We start from the raw sequence: 27,987 nt of genomic DNA on the forward strand, positions 1-27,987 counted from the left end.
CAGGTGTAAGATGCCCAGCAGTACAATCAAAACGTGAACCTTTAGCAGTGACTTACTGGATGTAATTGAGGACCACATGCTTTCAATACGGTACAGTATATTTTTTGTTATACAAGTAGGATTTCCATGCTGAAAAATACTGTTATGTTTAATGGCAATATTAACATATCAGCTATAGATTCTCACACTGTCTTATATTAATTAGTGTTCAAGTGCTGTAACTGAGAGACATTTTTTAATAACTAATTTTCATGTTTTAAGTATATGCATTTGTCTGCATTTGTATGACTGATTTTCTCACAGGGAACTTTGAGATATTTTATAAAATACAGAAGACTTTAATCTTTAAACCCCTAAAATGATAGTTCAGACTCTAGATCTCAAATTCTGTTAAATTCACTTTTTTAAGAAATGGGTGAAATTTGAGCTTTGTACTTCTTTACTTAAAATTGCTTGTTTCAGATTTCATGGTTGCACATACATGTTTACAGATTTTTCTTATTTAATATATTTTCAAAGTATAATACATGTGGAACAGATCTCCTGAGTGAGTACCTTGATGCTGAATTTTATTTTTCAATGAATTAGAAGTAACTAGAGATGTATTTGCTATCCTTTCTTGTAATTCCATAGCAGTTTAGTCATAGATGGTAAGAAGATAGTTTAGACTGCTCCCACTGTGTTTTTGTCCGCTCTTTGTTCATTATATAGAAAAAAAATGATAAGTTTTAGCATGGTAGGCTCTATCAGAAGAGATCAGTGAAAATCTCTTTGAATCAGGACCTTCTGTGTGAATGAGCTAGCGCTTCTGAACCTGTGCAGTCCATAAATATCCGTAGAGAGAGACCACAGAGACCATCTGGCTAAGTCTCCGCTGCTCTGAAAGAGCAGGCTCCAAAATGTCTTTAAGCTACACATCCTGCTCTTCTTGTGTGCCTGTGGCTGCCTCATGAACAGCTGCTGCACTGCCTCCATGAATCAACCTAGAGAGGTAGGCTTATATTAAGGAAAGAGAAAAGTCAGGTTTTGAGGATGGCTCAAATGCTAAACTTTACAGTATGTTTAGAATTACTTCCTGCATAATAGCTCTTGGCTTCTGAGGAGATTCCCCAAACTGATATCTAGCACCAGTAACCTGAAGAAACAGTAATATTGTGAAGTGTGGTGATTTCTTAAGAGTTTCCTCAGAAAAACATGCATTTCCAGATAATCCCTTTCTTTCTGGCTTACCAGTCTCCTTCCTGCTGCTTTACTAAGATCTCAGGAGGATTGTACACAAGGGTGCAGAGCAGATGTGTGAGAGGATTCTTGGAAAGAGAGTTGTATCTCTCTCCCGAGTAATAGAGAGAAAGCCTTTGCACTTACAGAGCTGGGAAAGAGAATGACCTAGACCTGTACTACTTAGGGAACATTTTTTACTAATTTTCCACTTGCCACTTTGATCATCATTTCCTCACGTTGATTTGTGGCACCCCTTTTCCTCCATTTCTCCTCCCTCTACTTGGCTTCTTCCTGCTGCTTAACAAGCTCAATTGGTTTTATGTATGTAATTCTTTTTTTAAGAGAGTTTGAAGGTGGTCTCTAAAAGAATTGCTTTCATCCAAAGCCAGGAACTGATCAAAGCAACACACAAAAGCCGAATGGGAGCCAAGGCAGAGCTGCCTGACCAGCTGTAAGGTCAGGATTCTGGGCTGGAGAAATAGTAAAGTGTAGCAGTTGAGCTACAGTGGAAATTGCTGATAAAGGATTTTCTCTCTAGTAACACCTGCAAAGTTTATGAGATCCTGCAGGAAAATCAGAGAAATCTACATCAGAATACATTGTTTCCTGCAGAGAGGAATGTGAAAGCATTTACAGGATACAGTGCCATTGCCTAAATGTATTTATTGCCATAGCATATATCAGGCTTAGTCTGCTGTATTATTACGATGCTGGACTACCACCCAGATCCACATGGACTTTTCAAGAAATGGCCCCTTAGCCCAATATGCAGGATGTTAAGAAATGACATATATGAATGACTGTGGAAAGGAGGCACACCCCAAACCAGAAAAGCAAGTAAATGAAAATTGTTGTTATCATTATGGCTGAAAATAGATTTCCAGTGAAAATTATAGCTAAAAAAAGGCTAATGATAGATTTCCAGTTACCTATAAAAAGTCCAGTTAAATTTTCTTCCAAATTCTTTTTGCTAATATGCATGTTTATCAGGCACCTGATCCCAATATTGATTTTGATTATGATTCTCTTGAACTTTGGTTAGCAACAGGAAGTACAGCTTCGCTGAGGATTTTTTATTATGACCGGTTTGAACTTGGTCTGGCATTGTTTCTTCTATATTAAGATAAGCTAAAATAGACTACCTTTTTAAAACAAATCATTATTTTAAAATTTTCACAAAAAGTCAACTCTAATTCTATCGGAAGCATGAAAGTTTTAAGACAAAGGAAGCTGAATTTTTCTGTATTCTTAAGGGAGGAATAAACTATGTCTTAAAATCAAAGCAACCTTTCATCCTTAAATAATTAAAGGAATCTGTTTGCAATTGGAGTTTTCTGTTTCCCCAGAAAACGACAATGTAGGCTGTCACAGCTTAGATTCCTTCTCACTAAATTGCCAACATACCGTAGCCTGGATCTCCAAACCTAATACATAGCTATATATTTTAATGAGTTTATGGCAAGTTAGATTGCTTTGAACTTAGCTGAGCTTTTTGCAGTGATTCCAGCTAAAGTTGAATTTGCTTGAGAAATTTTTAAAATGTTTTTTGTTTTTGTAGAGATATTCTGGAAGGGTTTTTTTTTCATTTCCTGCAGAAAATAATGTTTTGTCGTTTTTGCTACTATTTCCCACAGGAATGACAGGCTTCTCAATGAAAAATGAACAATTTTCTCCTCAAAAATAATGCTAATTATTTTACAGTTGAAAAATTTAATCCAAAAAAAAAAAAAAAAAAAAAGAAAATATTTGGTTTTATCTGAAGTTCCCTTTCCCAATGGCCTAAAATAATTGCATGAAATAATTGCATGTTAAGGGGTTATTCATTAAATAGTTTGAGTTACTATTTACTTGAAGGAAAGAAGAAAAGCAGTTACTTTTAAATAGTATTTTTACTGAGATTGTTGAACATTTACTTCACCAAATCTGTTTTTTGTCTGTTTGATATGGATCCGTGGGAATTCTTCCAAGGGCTTAGAGGGCAGTTAACAAATGGGCTTGATTTTTCAGTAGATGGGGAAAATCACATATATTTCATTTCCTTGCAGAAGTGTCGGTATTAATCTTTGCAGCAATCTCCTGATAAAAAACATCTCATTATTTACTTATGAAGTGAGTGAGAAAACTGATTTCAGTGATTACAATAAAAGCAATTTGATTTGGAATTTAAAGTTGCCAAAAAGCATGGTGATTACTTCCCACTTCTGAGCTTGTCTTCCTGGTGCACTTGAAAGCTTGGCCCCTCGCAGTCTGAACTCGCGTTCCAAGAACCTGTTGCTTGGAAACATGAGGCAGTGGAGGAAATCATTTCACAGTTAGTGCAGGAGAAATCCTGTGAGTGCAGCCACCCTGATTTTCAAAATCAAAATAAGAGGTAAAAATTAAAAGCAGGAGCAAAAGGAAAAGAGAGCAGTGGTAGAGATCTGAGTAGTCCTTTTGCAGTATATTGTCTTTATGGAAACAGTAGCAGAATTGTTCTTGGCTGTATAGAGATGGTAGGATTATGTTCTCTGTGACCTGTCATCAGCCTTAATCAGAGTGTCTGTGTTTAATCATGAACTACTTTCCAAAATGGCATTATTAGGAAACCATTAAGTTTAATTTGATCTGGCTTGTAGATAACATTTCTTATATAATTTAACAAGAGATATATGAGCTCTAAGATCTGGTAACAGAAAAGGAGCTGGGATTCCTGGCAGAGATAGCTGCGGTTTAAGTTAAAGCTTTAATGTTGCTTTTAAAATGTAATGGCCAAATGGGGCCTAGTTAACTGCTATAACCTTATTCATATGTGAAACATAAATTGAATATAGACTTTTAAATGACTTGACAGCTTTATTTCTCTGGAACAAATTGCTTCAGTAGAGAAGTAGATTTCAACCAGCAGATTTATAAGTGACTCCTGGTATTAATTTTATTAGCACTATAGAGCTGAGCTAAACAGATGATCATCATTTTATTTCTCAGTAACTTTTGAAGTGTCAAAATTTTTCATGCCAAGTAAGACTAACAGCAAAAAGTCAAACCCTTTTGAAAATTGTGATGAAAAGCATAAAAATAACTAAAAATTGATCTGGAAGTGATCTCAAATGAAAAAAAATGTATTTTAAATGTTTCCCATATTCTGATATTATGTCATAACCATCTCTCTTCCCAGCCCTTTTTTCTCCTAAGGCATTCTGCATAGCATTTTGGTACCTTGTTTTTGAGGCTATTAGGAGAGACATAATACATAATATCATGGATGTGGCCTGTGGGCCTCAGGAACATAAGAATGGTCCTTAACCCATTTTATTTATTTGTGAAGAAGTAAACTGTGTGTTACTTGCTCCTAAAACAGGCTATGAATCTTAGTAAGGAAGCATTCTGCTGTGTATTGGATACTGCTGAGTCTTTGGGAGGGGAATGATTAGCAGTGAGAGAGTCTTTTAATTCCCCTGAATTAAGTTTCTGTTATAAACCATGGGAATGGATTTACCACACAACATCACCTTTACACTAGACAATATTAATGTAGAAGTTACAAAGTAATGCATTCTTACAAATCCAAAGATTAGGAAAGCTGTGTTGATATTCAGAGATAGCTTTAGAGAAATAAAAGAATAAAACACAAGTCATTTCCAAAATCTTCTCTGTCTGTGTTGTCCAGCCAAAAAAAAAAAAAAAAAAAAAGAAAAATATGATTACATAGCCTTGTGGCTGAATTTAATCCACATGGAAGATATTATACTGTTCATCAATACCATTGGAGGGGATCAGTTTTGTTTTATCTCCATATATACTTATCTTTTTTTAAGATATATTTAAATACAAGTCTCTGCCCTATGATTTCTTGTATACCGTAACTTAATCAGATTGTTATTTTTAATATAAATTTTCAAAGATTATTAGGGACTTTTCCTAACTTTAGAAGTATTGATGGACTTTGAATGTTGCTAGATTGATCTAACTCATATTCAGAGAGTACAAAGAAGTAACAGCTTGTCCAGCACTGGACTGTGAACAAAATGTTAACCTGCAGTATAGAATGCTTTCTCTTCTCATTCAAGTTTTAATACATAATCTTTTGGATTATGCCCATATCTTAAGCCCATAATTTATACAAACAAACTGATAACCTCGTTTTGTGCAAGTGAAGAACTGCCTCTTGACTGAAATGGGACAAAGTGGTATCAAATTACTTTGGAATATTATTGGGCTTGGAGACCTCTTACCATTCTTCTCTAAAAAAGAATGATAATGTTAGAAATTACTCTACTAGTCCATTTCAAAAGTATTGAAGATGGCTGCTCAAACTGAGAAAAATATATCCATTGCTGTGCTGAGTTTTGCACTAATATGAGCAGCTTCCATATTGTCAATGTCTAAAATAGCTAGAAATACCCCAGGAATCCAGAATTTTTTCATGTTGTCTGAGAAGAGTAAATGAATATGGTTAGGATTCTGAATTTAAAATTAAATAAAATAGTAGTGCTTCAGTTATTGATAGCCCCTATCATGACATTACTTTCCATTTTCTATCACAGAATACTTCTCATCATATAAGATTCGTATCTTGAAGAAGTAATGCCAATGAAATATTACAAAGCAAAAAATGTACACCTTAAGATAAAATTGCTCCTGTAATAATTTACAAGTCCTATGTAAGATTGAATTTGCTATTTGGACGTCATCTTCAAAAGCTGGGGGTATATATCCTGCTTCTTCCCTTCAGACCGCTCAACTAAAGTAGTTAACTATGGCTAATTTCGCACTTAGATCCTTTGATGGCTTTTTCAAGCTTTATTTTCTTAACACAGCAGTCATACATTTTTTTAATTTTTCTTAGTTTCTGCTGAAGACAGATTTTCTTTAGCAGTCTATTTGAATGAGAATTACCAAAATCCTTAGGTTAAGCTCCATGCTCTGAAGTCCATGGCTTTCCTGAGGATACGTGGTCTGTCCTAGGTGTACGGTAATTTTTGTGCAGAGTTCCTGTGCTGGGGCTTTAGTCTTCGAAAATCCTAGTGCTCGTTAATGATTTTTCTTGCAGACAACTACTCCAAAGAGTCACCAGTGTGTTACACTCTTCCATTAACCAACAGGGCTTTCCCCAAACACCCGACTCTAGGTACCAGCACTGTATGTCCGATTGCTTCTGGCAATCCCCTTGCATTAATATGACCATTGAACTCCTTTTTTAAATCACAGCAGCTGCAGTGCAAAGTCATAACAGAATAGTGCAGGTAGTTTGCTTCTTCCTGAGAATTTGAGTAAGGAGAGACTAAACTGCATTTAAACTTGAATTTGAGTCTACGTCTGACAGACAAAAACATTAACCCTTAATCAGATTCCTGCTTTTCCTCATCAGGTAATCACTGTTTAGCAGCAGGGATCCTAACTATTCCTTGTTGGGAAGTTGAGGGCTGTTCTCTTTAGACTAACACAGGCCTCTTACTCATTTTTGGAGGCCTGGGCTTGGCATCTCTATTTAGCAGCATTATCCATGAGTTTCCACTACATTGCCCTGAGCTGCTTCATTTGTATCTGCAATTGTTTCTTAGGTACTGATGTGCTTCAGTGTGTTTTAATTCTTCTTTTTATCTTGGTTTTAAGCAGTTCTTCTAGGTTTTCCTTTTTTTCCTTTGTAGTGGATAGTATTTTTCCCTGCATGCTCTCCATGGAAACTGACTGGGTGATAAGGAGGTGCTCTTTGATTTATCTGTAGTTGAGGTCGAGGGCTATCCTGCTGTTGCACTATTTTGTTTTGTTTTGTTTTTAATAGATCTGGTCACTGTCTATGTTCATGGCTTGAAAATTAACAAGCATTTGAAACCTTACCCTGTGCCACCCACTTGTATCCAAGAGAGACATAAATCTGGGCTGAGAACGCTGAGTTCATTGAAGCAGGAAAATAGGGCTCAAAGCCTTTGCTTCCTGGTGCCAAGGAGTCAGCAATTTACCATTCAGGTAGCACAGTCTGAGCAGCTTTAAAGAAAAGAGGGAATGCAAACCATCTCAGAATTAGTGAGAAACAGCTTCTCCCTTTCTTGTTTGATAGAAGTCATCTCTTCTGCAGCTTGGAGAATTAATGGGGCTCAGAATGGCAAGGGCTGATGCTGGCAAAAAAGCTCCTGCAATACACATTTTCTGGTTCCAGTGGTGTCTGACAATGCAAAAATGGCTCTAAAACATTCATCACATCTTCCAATGCATGTTCCTGACTTTATGACTGTGCCCAGGCTGTTTTGTAAGGTAGTTCAATGGTGTATGATTGTAAGATCCCTCAGATACCACACATGTATGAAAGCTAACCATATGGTATACATATCCAGAAAGTATGTTTTTATTTCATTGTATAAATCCTTTTAGGTAAGTAAATTAGCATTGCAATGGAAAAACAAAAATGCTTATGTTGCACAGGATTTGAGGATCTCCACCTTGCATAGCTAGCTTAATCTTTTACTGATTACTTATCTGTTGTGTCAGGTCGGACTATATGATGCTTCTTTCTTGAATACTCAGTGTTAGAAGGAGGATTTCTGTGTTGCCCACCAGTGGGCTCTAGAAATCCTGATGTATATTTAGTTCCCAGTAAATGGTATATCTAGTCTATTCATTCCTCATTGCATAAAGCAATTGTGGGAACAAATTTATGTAATAGTGCTTTTAAATTGTCTCAAAATGTTGTAGCTTGCTCTTGATTAATGGTAGCTTTATAATGAATTCAGTAAAGAAATTTGACATGGATTTAAAATTTTTCTGTTTTTCATGTGCTTTAATTAAGCTTTTCAAGAAGTAAGTAAGTTTGAAAATCATCCATCCATTCCCTGCGTAGTTTGTAACCAGACATACCAGTTTCCTTGGCATGGTCATGTTGAAAATAGGCAAAATCCAGGCCTGAGTAAGGCAGGCCTTTGTCGCTGCAGTCAAAGTTTTTGGATATTATCTGAAACCTGTATCAGTGTATTTTTTAAGTGCAAAAAGTCTTTTGGATGTTTTGTATTCTTTCTTGTTTTGACTCTATGTTTGAATAAAGTAGACTCTAAAAAAGTTTGTGAAATGGATGATAGCTGAATGCCCTTTCCGTACCTGAAGGTGTGTCTTTGAACGTTAGCGTGCTGGGAGCATGTTCATGCGTTTTTCATTTTAGTCCAGAATTTTCAAGACTGTGACAAACAGTCATACAGAACCATGTTGCTAAGGACAATACTGATGTCAGGCTTTCCCCATGGTGTTCAGCAGTGTTTGGTGTAAGTGAAGAAGTAGTTAAAATAGTTCAGAACAAAAAGAGTCAGAGAGCATTCTTATTAATAAGGAAAGGAAACTGTCATCTGCTCTTAGAGTGAATTAAGAGGCATCTTTACTTCCATGTTAGCACTGAAGATAGCTAACCTGCTTTGCAGCTTCCCATTTACCCTTCAGCAAACCGATACATTATTAATTTCATCAGTGCTACCCATTACAATTTTGTGTTTCCTTTTGTGTACATGTATATGCTTAGATGTTTTGTCAGTATTGCCTGTTTCTTCTCTAGATCATCTTCTTAGATGCTACCTGCACTGTTTTCTGATTCTTATTTTGCTTCCATTAATACTGTATCTAATCTTAATGATACACACAAAATTATACAAAGATATGATTATAGAGATAAAATGCGCTTTGTAAAGTTATAAAAAGATACCCAAATCAGACAAATTTGTATCTTGTTCCTTTGAACTTCTTTTTCTGTCAAGAGTGGTATGTGGCTTAGCTTGTTCAAAGTAGTTTTTCTTTTGCTTGGGTGATTCCTACAGGATGCTTTCCAACAGGCTCATTTCCCAAGCAGTATCCAGTGCCAAGGAGGGGCTGTTCAGTGTTTAGGAATTACTGCTACAAACAGGAAGTGTTTCGTGCTTTCTATTCACAGTTACTTGAGGAGGGAAAGGACATGGGGCCCAGGGCAAGAGCTACTTTGTAATAGAAAAAGAAAGCTGACATGGCAATGAAAGCTGACATACTGTGGAAAGCAGGCACGGTTAAGTACGTGGGAAGTAAACTACTGGGATATTCAGCTGGATCAGACTGACTGCTCAATGACAAAATGAGTAACTTATGCAATTTCATTGAAAATGAAAGCCTTATAATTAATTGGAAAATCAAATAGGTAATGGATATATCTCATTCCAAAAAACCCTGCTTGCTTTCAGGAAAAAGTATTGTTTAAGGTGGGAAGGAAAAAGTCATTATCTTTTACAAGATCTGTGTTAGAGCAATGCTATATTATTTATGAAGCTACAGCTCTAAAAGATATCTGCTTCAGCTACGAGTTTTCAGCATGATGGGCCATACAAGGATAAATACCACAAAACTGCTATTCCCAGAATCTTTTTTTTTCTCTGTTCAAATACTGTGAAACAAAAAGCCTGTTTTATAGATGAGATTGCTGGCTATTGAAAATACATCTCCTCAATTGCTATATAAGAGAAGGAATTACTAGAAGCAGATTTCTAGCCAAATCTTCAAGAAGGTGTCAAAGCTTGCTGCCTTTCTACTGAATTACAGAAAGCTGTAACTTCCTGTAATTTACCAGCAGGATCTGCTCACTGACTGCTGCAGTCAATGTTCTTTTCCTTTGCCTTTCTTTGTGGACAATGAAGCTTCTTTCTTTCATGGGAAAGGTTATAGTCTGACATCAACATGCAGTGATTGACTTCAGAGTACTAAAATTTTTCCTTCTCTCTCTCTCTTTCTTGTTTTTTTTTTTTTTTTTTTTTTTTTTTTTTTTTGAGAAGATGGGAAATTCTTATGCTGGTCAGCTCAAGACTACAAGATTTGAAGAAGTGTTGCATAATTCTATTGAGGCCTCTCTCCGTTCAAACAACTTAGTTCCCAGACCAATCTTTTCTCAATTGTATTTGGAAGCTGAGCAGCAACTTTCTTCAGCAGAAGGTAGGACATTGTGGAATTTATGTTTCTGCTCAAAAACAATCCTGCATTTTGATCTCCCAAAAGTCAGCATGAATATTTCAAATTAGAATGCAGAGAAACTAAAATATTCGAAGTTTTTCTGTGAACACTTAACAATCTACAGATATTTATTTATTCTCTTATTTATTTGTTCATTAGAATTTGATTAAACACAAACTATGCATTGTCTTTTATTGTGATAAAATTAAGTCATTTTGCTTGTTCAGTTTTATTGATGCGTAGATTGAAGTACTATGATTATTATGTGAAATGTGGGAAAATTTGGAACATGTTTCTGTTTTTCTATAATTTGCCGTATATTACTGAAAGTTACACCATAAATGATGGTAAAAACATGCGAGAGATTTGTAAATGAAATATGCTAAGAGTAATTTTCATTATGAAGAAATATAGCAGAAATATTTGTAGCCTCCTTACAGAAGGTTTATAATTATTTTAGCCATGTTTTAATTACTGCATGGGTGCAAAGGTAAAAATTTAGACTGTGTTCTCCAGTAAACCCTGCTCAAGTTGGCGTTGTTTAGTACAAAGGTTTTCTCAGTGAATTTTTGTGTGTGTTTAGAGAAGCCTGTTTTTCTGAGTTTCATTTGCTCTTTATTTTTTCTTGAAAGTATTGTTTAGATGAACTAGGAAGATCTAACAAGAAAACTCATTATATAACTTGGTGTTTTAATATGCTCTTAGAGGTAGGAATCTGGAGGTAAAATGTGAGGTTATTAGTGAGTTTACTGGTGTGTGGAGAAAACTGACTTGCTGGTGCAAGGGTATATTTAATAATTTAACTGGTTACTTACCCATTCTTGTCATCAGGGTGATGTTTCATTTCTTTTACACAGGTCTATAAATCCTTTCATAGCTTACTAAAGATAGTTTAGATAAATATGTAATGAAAGGTATATAATGGGTAATACTCCACAGTAACAGAAAAAAACAATCATCAACCTAAGAAATGATAGGTAGATAAAAATATTTTGCAAAGATTCAACTCTTTACTAGTACTTCATTTTAAATGCTGAGAAATTTCCCTGGAGAAAGAGATCTGCCCACATCATGAGCCATAGCTTCTTTTTTCCTGCTCGCCCAGGACGCGGAAATAACCGTGCGCTTCTCGTTCAGGGCGTCCCCGCTCCCGCCGCTTTCTCCCCGCCGCCGCTGATTCGCCGCCCTGAGGCCTCACCAACTTTCTCCCCGGCGCCCGGCTGTGATGTCACAGACGGGACTGTGACGTCGGCGGGCAGAGTCGATACATTGTTTAGGAACAGCGGCGCCAGTTCGCACCCGGGCGGCTCCCTCCGCGCCCAGCTGCCGGGGCCGTTCCGCGCCGCTAGGGGCTCATCCCGTTTTCTTTGCGGTTAACGGGAACGGAACTGAATTGGAGTTAATTAGAAGTCTCACGCCAGCTTAGTGAAGCACATTCCTTTCATGAAAGCTTTAGTCTGGAGGAACTCTGAAGGAACGTTTCGTGGGGTTTTTCCTAGGTTGTTCCTCAGGTGGGAGAGGTCTGCATGCTGGCGTCATACAGGCTACCCTCGCTGTAAATTGGATTTTTCACTTCTAGCTACGTGAATCCCTGTGCCCTGAGGGTTAGGAGGCGACAGAAGCACAGTGCCATCCTTGGGATCTTGTATAAGCTCTTGTCCTCCCCTCTCGTTTTTATCTTTCCCTGACCCTGGCATTCTGACATGTGAATGTATTACTTGGACTATCCCTGGTCATAGCTGCCTTCATCCTCAGTACAGCAAGTGTCTTCCTATGGTGGGGCAGCCAATATAAATGATTTAGTAATGCAGTGAGTCAAATGTTCTGACTTTCCGTTTTGTGGATTGCTAATATGTTATAAATGTACCATGGGTAGATAGATACATAGGTACAGAATTGTTTCTAAGATAATGGCTTTTCCTATAGAACAGTAATAGCCATTAAATGAATAATCACCAATGTTTCTGTACCATATATGAGGTTTTTCAAATTGCAATCTTTATTTTTAAGAGGATAAGTTTCTACACTAAAACCAATTTATCTTGTTCGTCATAGTATTTGTCAAAAAAGCCCGATCACTGGGAAGTGAGGCTGATATTATAAATTTTTGTTGCTGATGATGTTAAAATACCAAAATTGCTGAAGAGCCTGACAATTGAATATATAGTCAATTCAAGAAAAAGATCAGTTGGAAATAATTTCAGAAGCTTTGTCAATCCCCAGTTGTAACTTGTCATTATGTCTAGTTTTATCATATTTTTTTTCTTTAAAAATATTTTTCTATCTCCTTATGAAACTAGCCTAATAAAATTACATATTAGTCATACCTAAAACATCTTATTTTTGCAAAAGAGACTATAGTGTGTCCAGAAACAAGTTAAAACAAGTTATTGGTCCCTCCTGGTCTAGATTTTACATTTTTTGCAGTGAGTTTGTGAACATGTGTTTTGCAGTGAGTATGATTTTCCAGTCTACATGTTCTAGATTTGCAAAATCATACTTATTATAAACCTATGCCTTTATATAATTGCATTTATCTATAAAATTAATTGTAACTATGTACATTAAAAATACCACCTTCGTCTAAAATGGTTTAGACATAATGTTGAATCTCCTCGGTTCCAAAACAGTATGTTATTTTATTCTGTTTTTTTCCCCTTTATTCCTATTATTGACATATTGTCTCTGTTCTCTAGTACTAGCAGATTCATGGGGCTCTTGAAGTAGTCCAAAACCATTATTTTAGCAGTCCTCTTGCTGTATTTTTAATTTTAGCAAAAAGGCTGCAGTGTACTGTGATGTCACTCTTCTTACATTTCTTATGAGGGTCTTCTAAAGTTTTCTTAATTTTTGTAGCTGTCAGAACTGCAGAGAAAACCTGAAAATGCCTGTTAATGCTCAGGATGTTCAAGAACTTTCTAGGAATGCGCATTAAAAATTCTTTACAATAGATAGCAAAGTTATTTGGCTGTAACAGGTTTAGATTTTTTTCCGTATCCTGGTTTGTCTGTTTATTACTGTATAAATTGCAAATTAAAACTGAGTCTCTATTGCCATCTATTAGAAGCCAGTACCTGGAAATCAGAGAGGCTTGCAACTAAGAAACTCCACAAATAACCCTAAGCTGGCTTGACAGCTGATGTAAATTGGTAAAGCTCCATTGCTCTACAATGATTTGCCACAGCTGAACATGTGGCAGTTTGAAGAAGAAACATTAAGACAAGTGCACAGTGGAACTGTCTCTTAAAAATAGTTAGCCTTACCTCTGCTCCTGAAAAGCTCTGATTACAAGATCTAATTCTTCACTTCTGAAAGCAAAACCACATTCAAATCAAAATCACATTCACCGTCTTTGATTTTCTGATCACATCGTATTTCTCAAATGCAAAAGATTTCTAATCGATTTTCCTCTCATGCACCTAGATGCAGTTGGGTGCCATCTGAGAGATGAGAATGTAATGTTGATTTCAAAAGTTAGTGACAAACATTTTTGTATATTTTGTGTTAGCCTCCAAATCTCTACACCATTGATACCACTGGGCCTTTAGCAGGATGGGAACTGGCTTCACAAATCAACAGAGAGCAATTGGATCTGCTGCAATGTGATTGTTCCTTCCTTGATCTGCATTTAGGGATGGTTATGTGTTCATGGATACAGTATATTTTATAGCTGTTGATTTAAGCCCCGGATCCTGCAATCAGTATGGGAGTAATATTAGTCCTATAAATAGTTCCAATAAGAGAAGATTGTATGTATATTGAAATGTTTGCAGGGGTTAACTTATATTTTGCATTTTACCATAGGGAGATAAGAATATTAGTTGTGAAATTTCTTAATCAAGATACCACAATGATAATTACAACTGTATAGATTTACAGGTCCAATAGATCCTTTGTGGAAGCTGAGAAGTATTTATTTAAAAAAAGGTAATGGTGTGCTAATCTATCTATGAATAGATTTAAATTCAATAAAACTATGCACAAAATCTTCACAATATGGTTTAATGGCACTTTATCAAGTTACATCAGCAGATTGCCTAGTTCTGTAAAGAGCTATGATTGTGAGTCCACTTTTACCATTGTCCTGTCTCTTGTTTTCAGTGCTTGATTTTGTGTTCTTTTTGGACTGCCTGAGAAAAGAAGATGCAGAACAGAAACATGCAAATACACAATTCTTTCAAGGGGCCCTATTTTAAAAATAAAAGGGAGGCAATTTCTTAAATATTCACTGAAATGTGAATTTTGATGTCTAACCAGAAGCTGCGGATCTATTTTAAAACAAGCAGCAGAAGTCCTAGTGATGGCTAGTAGATGTGACAGCAGCTATTTCTTTTGTATTTGCTCTTATACTCTTTTCATTCTTGATCTGAAAGAGGTGTAGCTTTCCTCTTCCTTAATCTCTGCTTCCAATTCTTATCTCTGTTTCTCTTTTGATGAGAAATTAACTGTTACGGCTGAACCAACCCAACAGTTTACCACTGAAAAGTGGGACATCCTACCTCTGCTCTCTGCACTTCTAGCCGTTTGTTCCCATCTTCTCCCTTTGCATCAATTTTGGCATTTTTTGAATCTTACTTTGAGCTAATTCCATAGATAAATTGAACAAAAAAAACTTTTCATTTTTGTTTGATGCTGATTTTGATGCTTTTGTTTCTGCTGAGTTAGCAAGCTGAAATAGCTAGACACAGACTCCAGAAAGTGTCAGAGCTAGCACAGAGAGAAAAGAAGGAACCTGATGGGTGCAAGTGTGGAGAAAGAGGAGAGCCAAACTTGCCCCTTTTTGGTTGCACCTAGATACTAATTGTGCTTAAGTCATAACACATAATTTTTTCCTGACTTAAATAATAAAAATTGGGACCTTTACTTTTTCCTTTGTTCACTTTTGGCTTTTTTGTCTTTGGAGTACTCCCATAAAGTGACGTTGTTTAACATTCTCTCCTTATCTGTGTGCCAGACCTCAAGCTTGCTGTTGAGATACTTAAAAGTAAACATTCCCTTCAAATGTTCTTCTAGATCAAGGTGGAATTCTTAATAACCTTCAGAGGCAAGTTTCCAAACTACAGATTTTCTTTCTTCAGCCTCCTTCCTTACTACTCATTTATTCTGTAGTATTTGTTTAACTGATTCTACATTCATTTCTCAATAAAAGCTATTTTAAGGGGGGTCATGGAAAAAAAACTTGGATGAATATCCTATTCTGAGTGCCTAATTCAAAGTAGGTTAAAACAACAAAACCGTAAACAGTTGACATTGAGCTTTGGGGGATGACCGCTTCGTTGTCTTTCTTTTTAAAGACTAAAAGCTGGAAGCAGAGAAGACTGTAGGAGCCTAACTGCTATCTTAGTTGCACAAATCCGTACAGCTATTCAGCTTCTGATCCTCACCACCTCACCTCATCACCAAACTATGTCAGTTAGGTCTCTCTGTTTGCTGCAGGCATGTCCCTATAGTAATATCAAGAAGCTAGAATCCTAGGACGGAAGCTCCACTGGTATCCACTACATACTTTTCTCCTGTCTTTGCCATATGTGATGCTGGATCTGGTCTGAAATTTTTCTTAGTCCTGTCCACAGAGGTGTTCTTCCCATTTACAATTTAACTGCACTCTTCAGCTTACCAGAGTTTTCCCACTTTCCAGGAATGTCCTAGCCAAGGAGAGGATAGTCATTGCTCAGTATGTTCTGCTGGAGCTGTTCTATTATGCAGGAAAAGTGACTGTCCGATGAGTACAGAGAGAAAAAGTAGTCTCTAGCTGAGAGGCTGAAACACGCACTGAGAGTATGCACTACCTGAATGGTCTGCTTTGCCATCTCTTAAGTTAGGGGAAGGATTTGAACATGGGAGTCTCACATCCCAGGTGAATTCTTTAACAAGCAAGCTATCAGGTAAAAAAGTTGACTTAGGCAGCCAGCACTCCAGAAAGGTGGTTACAGCAGAAAAACAGCTCAGGCCCTCTGAAAGATGAAGCCTAAATTACACATTCTTCTCAGCGTTCAGTATCGGTTTCCTCCTAGACTAGCACAGTCCATGCACAAGCTTCTGTGAATCATGTTCCTGGGCATCTAACTTTCCTTGACGTTGTATAGGGAGCTGCAATGTCTTACTTAGAGCTGCAGTGTCTTACTCAGAGCTCTGGTTTCTGGTAGGAGACAGACTGCCTGAGAATTAGCTATCCTTATCTTGGCATCGTTTGTAGTGAATCTAGTTTCAAGCGAGAACCACTTCTTCAATTTCCCGTACAACATCAAGAATATGATCAATACATAATAAAATCTGTGCTTGGACAGTAGCCAGGATATTTGAAGTGCTAAGAAGTAATCAATTTGTTTTTCTAGCACTTTTTTGTTTTTATAAACATAGATCACAGTTCCATTATTGTGAGCAGCAAGAGGTCAATGCCAGCCTCTAAAAATCATGAGGTTACCTTTAAAATAATGAGATTTTAAAAATAAGAAATTTAAGTCTCTTTTTATTTGCCCTTTAGCGTTTTAGTTTTTTAGGTGCACCTGAGTCATATTTTTGAAGATTTTTTTGCACAAGGGCTAAAAGCTTAATTTTTTGTGAAAGACAGGTTCTACTGTAAGCATAAAACTGGAAGTTGGAACTTTAAGGAAACAACAAATATCCTAAGAGTTGGTAAGACTGAAGTCATCATCAAGAGGAGAGAATCCATTTTTCTATAACACTTTCTGTAACTGGGTCACCCTGTTCATTCATCAGTTTGATTGTTGCCAACATTATCTGTTTTCAAAGTCATTTATGCTATGATAATTTGTAGCGAGCAGCAGAGCAGATAATGAGGAAGAGGAAGAAGAAGAGGAGGAAGAAGGTTCAGAATCAAGTAGTCCTCCCATTTCTTACCAGATGAAGCCTCCTCCAGAAGGTTGTTGCACTACTGATGGTAAGAAATGTATTAAGCATTTTATCAGAGGGCATTTTGCCCTACCAGAAAGGGTAGGATTGAGGCTCTCTCCAATAGAACTCATCAGAACTAAATGATTTATGTTATGTAGAGATCCTAAAAATGTCAGTGTTCATTATCTGCTAAACAGCTGGAAACTTTGATTGCTCTTATGTTTCACAGGGCTTTTCCTGAGTGAGTCAGATAAGTATTTGTGTTAGAACACTTGGCATGAGGACAGAACTTTTGTTTTGTTATGCAACCTTACTTTAAAAAGTTGAGTATGCAAGCATAAGATTTGCCTAAATTAATGTTGTAATTGCTTTATCATCACATTTTACTACTTAAAGTGTACCTCCCATGTTACTGTAAAGAAAATCATCTCAAACAAGAAAAGGCAGTGCAGTGCACCAGATATTGAGAACCATTAACTTTATTTTTAAATTTATGACCTTAATTGTGATTATGTTATGTTCAATAAATATTTAGACTGTGCAACATTACCACGGGAGACTTCACTGTAGATTTTCAGATTTGTGTTTGTTTGTTATATTGTTAGCATTTGTTTATAGCTGACCAAAAAGCATGGAAGAAAATTCTCTCTTAGTTTGCCCTTGAATTCAGAGGATACAACTTTGCATTTCATTAAAAAAATGGAAATCCTATAATGAAGACAAATGTGAGTATTTAAACAAAAAATCTTCTCATCTTAAAATACATTGAATTGATTTTTTTTCTAGGTTTCTGCCAGGCTGGTAAAGATTTGAGACTGGTTTCAATTTCCAATGAGCATATTGAGGTACCATCAGGGTTTTTACTTGTTGGTGCAAAGTCACCAAATTTACCTGATCATCTTTTAGTGTGTGCCGTGGATAAAAGATTCCTGCCAGATGACAATGGGCACAATGCCCTGTTGGGTAAGTGTCTGTGGTTGAATTAGTGGATACTTTTCTGGACTGCCTTAATAGTTAGTCTTTTTTTGTGGGGGAGTTCAGCAGATCTTATTTCCGTCGTGTGTATACAATAACTCTCACTGGTGATACACAAGAAGATAACAACTCAGAGCTGGCAATGCTAGCTGGCCAGTTCATTAGAAATGCTTCTTCACCTTCTATCTGTCAGTCATTATCTGATCGGTTTATGGCTTATGTCCTAGTTGCTGGAATTACACATTTGGTAACTGGAGTAGTTGAAATGCTGCCTGTCTCTTTATTTTAGCTTTCCAAATGCTGGCGTATTTTGACAGACTGTAGTTCTGGGTACTATATACAAATAAACATTTTGATGATAGTTTGGACTACAGAATTTTATGGTTTTCTTTGCATTATAACAGGGATCATGTTCTTCACTGTGCTTAAAAAGTAGGGTAGATTTTGTATCCTAGCCTATGACTTTTTGGTATTATTCTAATAAAAATAGATATGAATGATTATAAGCTGAAACTTTTCCTTGATGTGTAAGCAGGTTCTGTGTTTGAATTCAATCTTAAATTACACATTATTTTAAGATGAGATTTGTGGAGAATAATTAAAATTTTATTATTTTTCATCTATTTAAATATCTACCTGCTGAAGCAGAACTAGGTTCTGGTGTGTATTCTTATTATAGTCCTTCGGCTAGTCATTAGCCTTATCCAAAATCTAATGATTAAAGTTGGAATGTTATTAAAATGGAATAATTTTTATATTGGAGAAAATGGTTCATAATCCAAAGGAGAACTCTGTTCACAATCGGGCATTCTCAGGTTGTTACATATCAGTTTCAAAATACTGCATACTCTTCTTGTCTATGTACTGGTCTAAGCTTTAAACAGCAACAAAGAAACATATGTCGTTTTGTCCTTTAACCATTTTCTTTCACAAACAGTAAGGGATACTATGTGAACTAAGTTGTTATCTCAGTTGAGTAACTCTTCAAGGCATTTGGGATGACAGTGTAGTGTGAAGGTGCATAATGTAATTCTATGTACAGTAACTTCTTTCCTCATGTGATCTGGCAGAGCTGGATTGGTCACAGTACATTTGCCCAGTGATTGTAAAGGAATTAAGAGGATTGTAAATCACCAACTTGTTGTCATTTTAAAGATAAAGACAGGAATGTTGTACCACTCAAGTCATTCAGGGCTGCACTGTTAACAGCTTAAGCTCCTTAGGCTGTTAGCAGAGAGGAAGTAGTGTGTTTGTTAATTGCACGCTAAACAAGAACAGAAAAAGGCAACAGGAACATAACTGACAGGTTTTTATGCTACTTGTATCCTAAGCTTACTTATTTAATACTATTTTAGTTTCCTGAAGCCATTTATATGCTTATTCTTGGCTGTTGTTTTACATTTGAAAACCAGTGAATCACATTCCTTTGCAAAGAATTTTGATAGTGCTGTAGGATAACTTTTACTTATTCTATAGCAAGCTTTAATCTGAAAGAATTTGCATACTTTAAGATCCAAAGTCTTAAAAGTTCTGCAATCTGGAAATAAAATAAAATAAAATTTCTGGTCTATATAAGCTGATGAAAAGAACATGATATATCTTATGAACATCAGGATAACATATTATTGGTACAATACACTGTACTGTAGGTAGAAATGATTGTCTGTTTTTCATACACTGATACAAATTAGGATGAACTCTGTGGAGTTATACTTGAGTCACATCGCAGTAAGTAAAATTAGAACCAGATAAGCACAGTATCACATTTTTGGGCATGTAGTGACACACAAGAGAGGACCATTAGTATTTTATATCTCTTTGCTTATTAGAATAACACAGTTATTTCTCTGTGGTGTACTAAATTTAAGGTAATAACTTTCCATAGACAGTTATAGCTATAGAGAGGGGAAGCTCTTTTTATTATTGTGTCCTCTAAAGATGGGATAGAAGGCTTATTTTTGGTGTTCTAGGTTTAGGCCATTCTCTTCAAACATGTTGGCTTTTTGAGAGAACATGAAAAGTGGTCCCTAAAAACTTAGTGAAGGGGAAGAGATTCATTTTGAATTAAAGTGAGCTGTCACTGACTCTTTGGCAAGGTTTACTAACAAATCATGTGCATTACTTGTAATCTTTGAATCACATTGTTTTTTCTAGATTTCATTTTTTTCTCCTAACTGACTGTGTTTTTGTAAGGCAGCTCTTAATCACTATTGTAGGTTTTTTTCCAAAAGAATTTATTTGAAGTGAAAAGATACTAATTTGATACCCAGTAGTTTCCTGATTTCTCATTGTCTGCCTCTGTATGTTTGTGCAGATGCCTGTGAAGCATATAAAAATTCCAGAAGAAAACAGGAAATGTCTTGGTAGTTTCCTGACCAGCTTTTGACTTATGGGCTTGTCTCCATTAGAGGCTGTTGATACGCCTCTGGGCTCTGTGCCAATTTATTGATTATGCTGAGAGCTTGTCCCACCATGAAGGCAAATGTGTTTGTGATTTGAAGGTCACTTCTATTGAAGAGTTAGGTTGTTTTGTTTGTCTGTTTTTACAGTTGATGTATTATTCCATGGGAAAATCCCATTTTCTTGAAAAGGCTATATTTTTGTCCAGCAAAAATTCTTCATGTTTGAAGAACTTGAGCATGTACCTTGTATATTTATGTTAATCAAGTTAGATCACAAATTTTACTAATCTGCAGGATAGACTCATTTTTTTTTACCTTTGGGAAGCTATTTCTTGTTGATTTGTGACCTGAAGGAATGCTTAGATGGTGGAAGCACTTCTGTCATTGGGTAGAGTTTAGTATTTCCTAATAAATGCAGCTAACTTGTACTAGTCCTAAAGGCTTTTCTCTCTCTTTTTTTTTTCCCTCCTCTTCCCCCTCTCAAGGAGAGTGTCTCATGGCAAACAAAGCAGCTATTCACCCATCATTTTTCTTCCCAAAAGACCAAACAGCACTTCCCTAGCAGGGAATAAGAAATCCTTTTTTTCAGTGAGTCCCTGAGGTTAGAATGACAGAGGAAAAGATTAGTTTGCTTGCGCTGTAAGCTGTATGTAAGAAAAAATTGTAGTATAAAATACGGGGGCTGTTTCTGTTAAAATGTACAATGTTCTGTTAGGCCGTTGTAATAGTAGTGAGTTACTGTTACAATGGAGCTTTTTAGGTTGTCCATACTGATTTCATTTATTTTTCAAATGGGAATTATGTCTCTAAATGGAGTGGTACTGAATGGGAGGGAAAAATGTGGAACATTGTCAGTGTTTGTTTCTTTTTGCTTGTGAGTAGAACAATAGAAAAATATTTTTGTTGAAAAGTTGAAAAATTATCGTTCTTTGTCTTAAGGAAGTTACATAGCCTTCCACAAAAATATTAATATTATTTAAAACCCCATTATTAATTTAAAAGAGAAACAAGAAGGCACCTGCCAACTCATGAAAGATTAGATTATGCCAGTTTTAGAGAGATATCCTTCCAGCCTGAAGTCCTCTATTTATTCCTAGCACAAGCTCAATGTTGATCCAAAGGAATCATTTCCCCAGTGAGAAGGTAGGTCAGTTTTCATACCCTTTTAGTCCAGGGTCCCTCTTCTGACCACAGGGTCCCTATTGTGGAAGTGCTTTTTAAATTGTGGGTAATTGATCATTGTGATGTGGCAAATTCAAGCAAATGCACGTGATACAATATCCGATACAACTGAATAACCTCTGATTAAACAATCTACAGAGAGTTATAGCGTTAAGTCACTACTGAACTGAGTTGGATTTGAACTGGTGACCTAAAGGTGAAAGGCTTTTAGCCTCTAAACTCGAGGCATTGATTTCTAATTCTCTTGTGAAATCAATCCCATGACATAGATATATTGAGCCACCTTATGGCTGCCCTGACTCCCCTGACCTTTGTCCTTTCTATAATGTATGGAAGAATATTTAATGCAGCTTGTTTATGAAACAAGCTGACCTCTCCATCAGCTGCTGCTTTGGCCCATGGCAAGAAAACAGGGCCTGCAGAGAAGAGGGAATTATGAAATGTTTGGGTTCTCACTGTTGCTCAATCTCTTTTGCTAAATATAGTGTTATGAATAACATTGGCATCAGATGCTTCAGTCTGAGAATTAGCCTTACAATTTGGAATGACTTAACAGCATTTTTATAGCATTGAAATAAAATCATGCTGTATATTCTGTGGTGTCAGAGCTGAGCTGTATTAACAGAGCAATGAGCAACTTTAGCAGGCATCAAATCAGGATGAATGGACTTGCATTTTAAAAGAAGATTAAAGAATAAACTTCTAAAATGTTCTCCAAGTACTTTACAAAGCAAGAGGGCATTCTAGATATGCCGAATTTTTACTAGGCCTCACCTATAAACTATACTCTGTATTAATTTTCCATTAGGCTTCAAAGAGGTCAAAGTAGATGACTAGGTCAAAAGATTGCTTCAAGTTGAAGTTCTTGTTTGTTAAACTTAGCTTAGGCTGATGGTGATTTACAAGAGTTACTGGTAGTGGCTGATCTGAAGTCTGCCTGAAAAGATTATGTCCCCTATCGAACGTTTTGTTGGACAGATATTTCTACTTGTGGCTTTGGCAGCCTGCTGGTTACTCTGAGCAAAAGGTTGAAACCTAGACAGGATATAGGTTGTTTTGCTTTTGGGAATGATCCACGTGTGCTTACATTTGAGAACAAACAATGGCTGGTATGTGGCAGCAAGGCAGAACTTTGTGCTGCTGCTTGTGCTCAGAACAATGTCAAGATGCATAGGAAGTCTTCATTTCCCAACAGAAGCATTTTTGTGATTTCTTAATCTGTTTAAAGTGCATTGAAACACAACAGCTTTTAACATACCCATTTTATTTTTTGCTTCCTTTTGTTGTTGCCTTTATTGCACCAACTGAAGGTGCTGTGCTGTTAGACAGATGCTTTTGTGCTGATTTAATACAGAGGATTATGCAGAGTCATGACTTGTCCTGATCTTATGAGTCATAGTGACCTTTAAAATCCTGCCTACCAAGATAAAAGATATAATAGGCATCTTTCAATAGCTGTTAATTACTTTTTCCTGTAGATACCAGATCAACTGCCACATGAACTTAGATTTTTAATAAATTCTTCTGAGGTATTTGAAAACTAATGAAAGTGATCAGGTTGTAAATCAAGGTAAAAACATTTTTTCTATATATATCTTAGCAACAGTTGTTTACAGAGCATTATATTTCAGTGGTTATGATTTCAGTTCATTTCTCTTACGGAAGAAAGAAAATATTGAAGGTTAATTTGAAAACATAATTTCATTGAAAGTATGTGACTGAATTGATCAGGCTCCTAAATGACTCTTAATCTCTCTACCATATTATTGGCCTAGTTATTATTTATTTCCAAACTTGTTCTCCATATGTTATGTGAAATCCTTCATTTTATTTTTACCATATTTCAGTTCACTGAACACATCCTAATTTTTGCATCATTAGACAAGGAGAAGAACCTCTCAATTTTATTTCTTTAGACATTCATCATTTTATATAATTAAAAAAATCCTTTATTATTTACTTTTCTGAAGTAAGTTATTTCAGACTTTTCCATTTCACTTCCTATGAATTTTTCTTACCTGCATTGTTAGAATTCAGAAGCAGAGCTTTTTATGGATGATAGCACATCAAAATGTGCATTAGATGTGATTAAAGAAACATAAATGCTTCAGGCCATGAGTAAGGAATAGTGAGTAAATGTCCGTGGGGCAGATTATCTTCTAATTGCACACTGTAGGGTTTCTTTGTGGGTAATTAGCATTTTCAGAGTTTCATTGATCTGATACAATGTGAAAATTTTGCATGGAGAAACTATGAAAAATGGAAAAATAGAGTTGTTTAAGAAGGAAAGGCAAATAGTCTGGCTGCTAAGGAATGCTCTCCCTTTATGGTGATAATGACATCGCCATTGTGAGCCCTCTTTGAGGCTCAAACTTTGTATCACGGAATGAGAGGAAATGACAATAACCCTGGAAATGTCCCATCAAGCCTTAGTACGGTAAGCCTCAGTAAGCGCAAGGACCAGGTCTCTGTCATGTCCTGTAAAGGTACAGATGCTGTTTCCCTAGTCAGAAATAGAGCGAAAACACAGTCCAGCCACTTAATTTGAAAAAGCCCTTTAAATCAATATCCCAAGAAGACTTTACCATTTTTTCTCTCTAAAAAGACAACTGTAGTAGGAATTTGGTACTTAAATATACATAGTTATAATTAAATATACCTACTTTCTTGATACTTAATAACATGTTTAATTTCAGTGAAAATTAGAAAAGATGTGAAGTATATGTTTTCTATGGTATTGAATAGGGCTGGAGTTAAGCACATAATTCAGAAACTCTTAGTCAAAAGTTCTTGTTTTAATATTTCACAGGCAGGCAATAAGTAGGAATTGCAATTTTTTTTCCTAGTGGAAGAAAATAATAATATAGGCTATTTTAATTGTTCTCTAAATGTGAGACTACGCAATCCGGTGGCCAAAGTACAATATAGTGGACTTGTTGTAATATTTTTTGGGGGAAAATGTTAATAAGAAGTTCATTCTCTACAAAAAAATGCTGCTTCTCTCCAGGGAAACGTCCTGTTTGGATGTTATTAACAGTGACCTACCTTTTTCATCAGATTTTATGTATTGTTTATTTTATCAGGCTTCTCTGGCAATTGTGTTGGCTGTGGCAAGAAGGGTTTCTGCTACTTTACGGAATTCTCCAATCACATTAATCTTAAACTGACCACTCAGCCCAAGAAACAGAAACACTTAAAGTATTATCTGGTCAGGAATGCACAGGGAGCTCTTACCAAAGGATCTGTAATCTGCTGGAAAGGGGCAGGTAAGATAATGAAGCTGTCTTGCTCAAGGTCTGGTTTCCATCCTCCAGGCTTAGATACCACAGGGACTGGCGTCTGCGTAAAATCTGAGACAGACCAGTTGAAAGAAAGAATCTTTAAAGCTAGGTGATTACTAGAACAGCTGTAGAAAGCAATTAACTGAACCAATATGAGGATAGCATGTTTGATGGCATCAGTCCCTTACAAGTGCTGCGGCCTCTGAGTAATTCATGTCTGAAATTATCAAATCAAATATGCAAAGAAAAGGCAAATGTCACTGTCGTCTGTGCATAAGAATATTCTTGTTTTCTTAAGAGTTCAGAAGCCGACAGACTTCATCCAGCACCTGTTCGAGCACATTGTTCCAGCTGCCAGAAAGTTTGGGCCCCTCTGGAAGCCTCTCAAATGAACCTCTCCCAGCAACAAACTCAAACGCTCTGTCTGGGACTCAACAAGCAGGTACTGCTTAAAGGAAACACTTTGGGTTACCAAGTAGGCTCACTCACTACTTTGTGTGTGTGTATTTGTATGAATGGAAAGTCATCAAGTAAACATACTGTTTCATAAAAAAGTCCAAATTGAATAGTTTAGAATATATTACAAACAAAGAAGGGAATCATACTTTGAAGTCTTCTTGCTGGCGTATTTTTTCTCCAGAGTACTGTATAAAGAGTTAGGAACTAATTAAATGGTCAGATGTTCTGAAGCTTGCTCATATCTAAGGCAAACCAAATCTTTAAGAGCCATTATTTTTAAAGTTGCTGAGAATAGGTCCTCATTCTGCAGCTGTTGCTTGTCTGGCTGCAGGTGACAAGTGTTGCAGGAACCAGTGTCACCTCAGCTTGTTCCTCTGATCTAGTCTACGTTATGGCTAGAATCCTCTTTTCTGTAGAGATTATGTGAATATCAGCTTAAAAGCATCCGAGTTTTTTCTTCTGCTAGAAAAGGCTGTTTTAATATTAAAAAATAAAGTAATGATTAATATCTGTAACTTTTATATTAAAAATGGTTATTGAATCATTTGCTTTTCCATTATCCTGATGTAAATAAAAAGTAATGAATGATAGAGGCTAAAGTGATCTATCTGAGCTTCTTTATAAAGAAAACAGCTCTCTAGTGTCCTGTGACTGTTAGAGAGTTTCACATGTGAGAACTGAAGAACATCTGTTGGTGGTTATATTCTCTCTATGAGATACAAGCCTGTTAAATAGTTGTGATTTAGAATGCTGATACCTTTCCAGAACAAATACTTAATCGCTCTGCAACGGCAATATTGGCCTTCATTTGTCAGAATTTAAATATTTAAAAAGAGCTACATTAATTATAAGCATATTAGGTGTGAGAAAACCTGCCTTTTTTAATGCAGCACACTTAAGAAAATAATAAAAAAAAAAATGCTTGGAAACAGGATGACAAATCTGAATCTAGGCTGAGGGGATTTTTAGTTAATTTAAGCATCAGGATTGATTTCTTTTCATTATCTTCGCTGGTTCTTCAGTGAACATCGTATAAGAGGGTCCAACTGGGGGTCCAACTGCAAAGAGTCTAAAGGATCTGAAGGATCTGACACATCTATTTAATTTCAGAATGAGTTTTAGCTAGTCAATCAGGAGTCAGACAGCAAAGACCTAGTACAAGATTTTTATATATATATATATATATTTATATTTATATATATTTATGTGTGTAAATATGTGTGTATATGTGTGTGTGTGTGTATATATATAAATATAAAATATATAAAAGTAAGTTTATTTTATTCAGCATTGCATTAATTGATCCTGATTGCTCTATTTAAGTAAATGATCAAATGATCAGTTTATTAGATCAAGTGGGGATCTTGATCCTGGAACATATATAGTAAATATTGTCTTTTTTCTTACCAGTGGCAGTCACAGATCATATCCCTTCAACAACAGCATTCAGTTCAGCAGTTTATAATGGGAAGGAATCTCCTAAACAACAGTTGGTGAAAAATAACCTGTCAGGTTTGACAAGACCTTCAGTGTTAGGTATTATATGGATTTGTTGTTTAATCACTCTAAACTCTATATTCCACAATTATAATAAAAGAATTGAATACATTAAATCATTTTTGTCTATATGAATAGAAGTAACTATTCCCTTCTGTCTTCTGTGATTATAACACTTTTTTCTGTGTTAATTTTCAGAAAATTTTTGTTTATATTATTTCAGCCATGATTTTATTAAAATTCAGATTATTAATTAGAAGTTTACCATTACGTTTTATAGTTGATTTCATCTGAGAGAAGTACAAGCTAGATACTGAATCTAGATTCTCCGAGAATGCTGATATATTCTCATCAATCTCACTCAAAAGATTTTGCAGGGGGAAATAAGAAAGCTTTATAAGTACTCATGGAATACTTCCTAAGTTGTAGTTGAGTATGAGAATTTGGTGGCTAGCTCCAAATTTAAGACATTATGCTCACTGACCCATTATTATCTAGCAAATTTTGTGTTTTCTGTTACAAACTGTATTCTGTGTCACTGACCTGTTCAAGCAAGAAAGCTACTATTAGTCCTTAGACTAGATTCATGTTGGCTAGAAACACGTTATAGCTCTACTTTAGAATAAATTTTCCCAAGTTGCGCAGCTAACATCAAAGCCAAATTCTGTTTTCTGCCCATTCAATTTTTGATCTCTTTCTTCTATGCAGCAACACATTCTCAGTAGGCAGTGAGAGTGATCTTCCCAGTTCATTTCAGAAGGATTACCTTCACACGCCAGCATATCAGATTACCTTGTAGGAAGGAGTAAGGCATTTCCAAATGAAAAGTACATTATATCGCTCTGATTATCTGGAAATTCATTATATTGCTCTGATTATCTTGAAATTATGCTTCTGTCACAACGTTGTGCCAAGGAAATAAATGAAAGCATGAGTAGCACAAATGACTATATATTGCCCTCATGTGGTAAAAGTTTAAAGGACAAAGTGATTTTTGAAAAAGCTAAATATAGTAAGTGGTTCTACATGTGAAAAATCTTACTCTATATCTGAAAACTTCAGGTTTATTTAGAATAATTTAGAATTTAGAACAGTTTATGTAATTATTCTGTCAGGAGATATAGCCCTAACAGTGTGAAGTGTTGTGGGCTTTGTATAGTCATGTCCAGAAATAGAAAGAAAGAAGTCCT

At 35.9% G+C, this 27,987-nt stretch overlaps 1 protein-coding gene across 2 annotated transcripts in view; it reads left to right on the forward strand.

The window, feature by feature from the left end:
* The first annotated feature begins 9,971 nt into the window (after nt 1-9,971).
* The window catches only part of GREB1 (growth regulating estrogen receptor binding 1), a 61,044-nt gene continuing 43,028 nt past the window's right edge, over nt 9,972-27,987 (forward strand). For both annotated transcript variants that reach the window (XM_062571161.1, XM_062571162.1), the window contains exons 1-6: nt 9,972-10,128; nt 16,925-17,047; nt 17,788-17,964; nt 24,644-24,826; nt 25,140-25,283; nt 26,711-26,836. In XM_062571161.1, the coding sequence (XP_062427145.1) occupies nt 9,972-10,128; nt 16,925-17,047; nt 17,788-17,964; nt 24,644-24,826; nt 25,140-25,283; nt 26,711-26,836 (910 nt within the window). The remainder of the gene's footprint in view (nt 10,129-16,924; nt 17,048-17,787; nt 17,965-24,643; nt 24,827-25,139; nt 25,284-26,710; nt 26,837-27,987) is intronic.

The sequence above is a fragment of the Rhea pennata genome, chromosome 3, assembly GCF_028389875.1.
Source record: "Rhea pennata isolate bPtePen1 chromosome 3, bPtePen1.pri, whole genome shotgun sequence".
Lineage (NCBI taxonomy): Eukaryota > Metazoa > Chordata > Aves > Rheiformes > Rheidae > Rhea > Rhea pennata.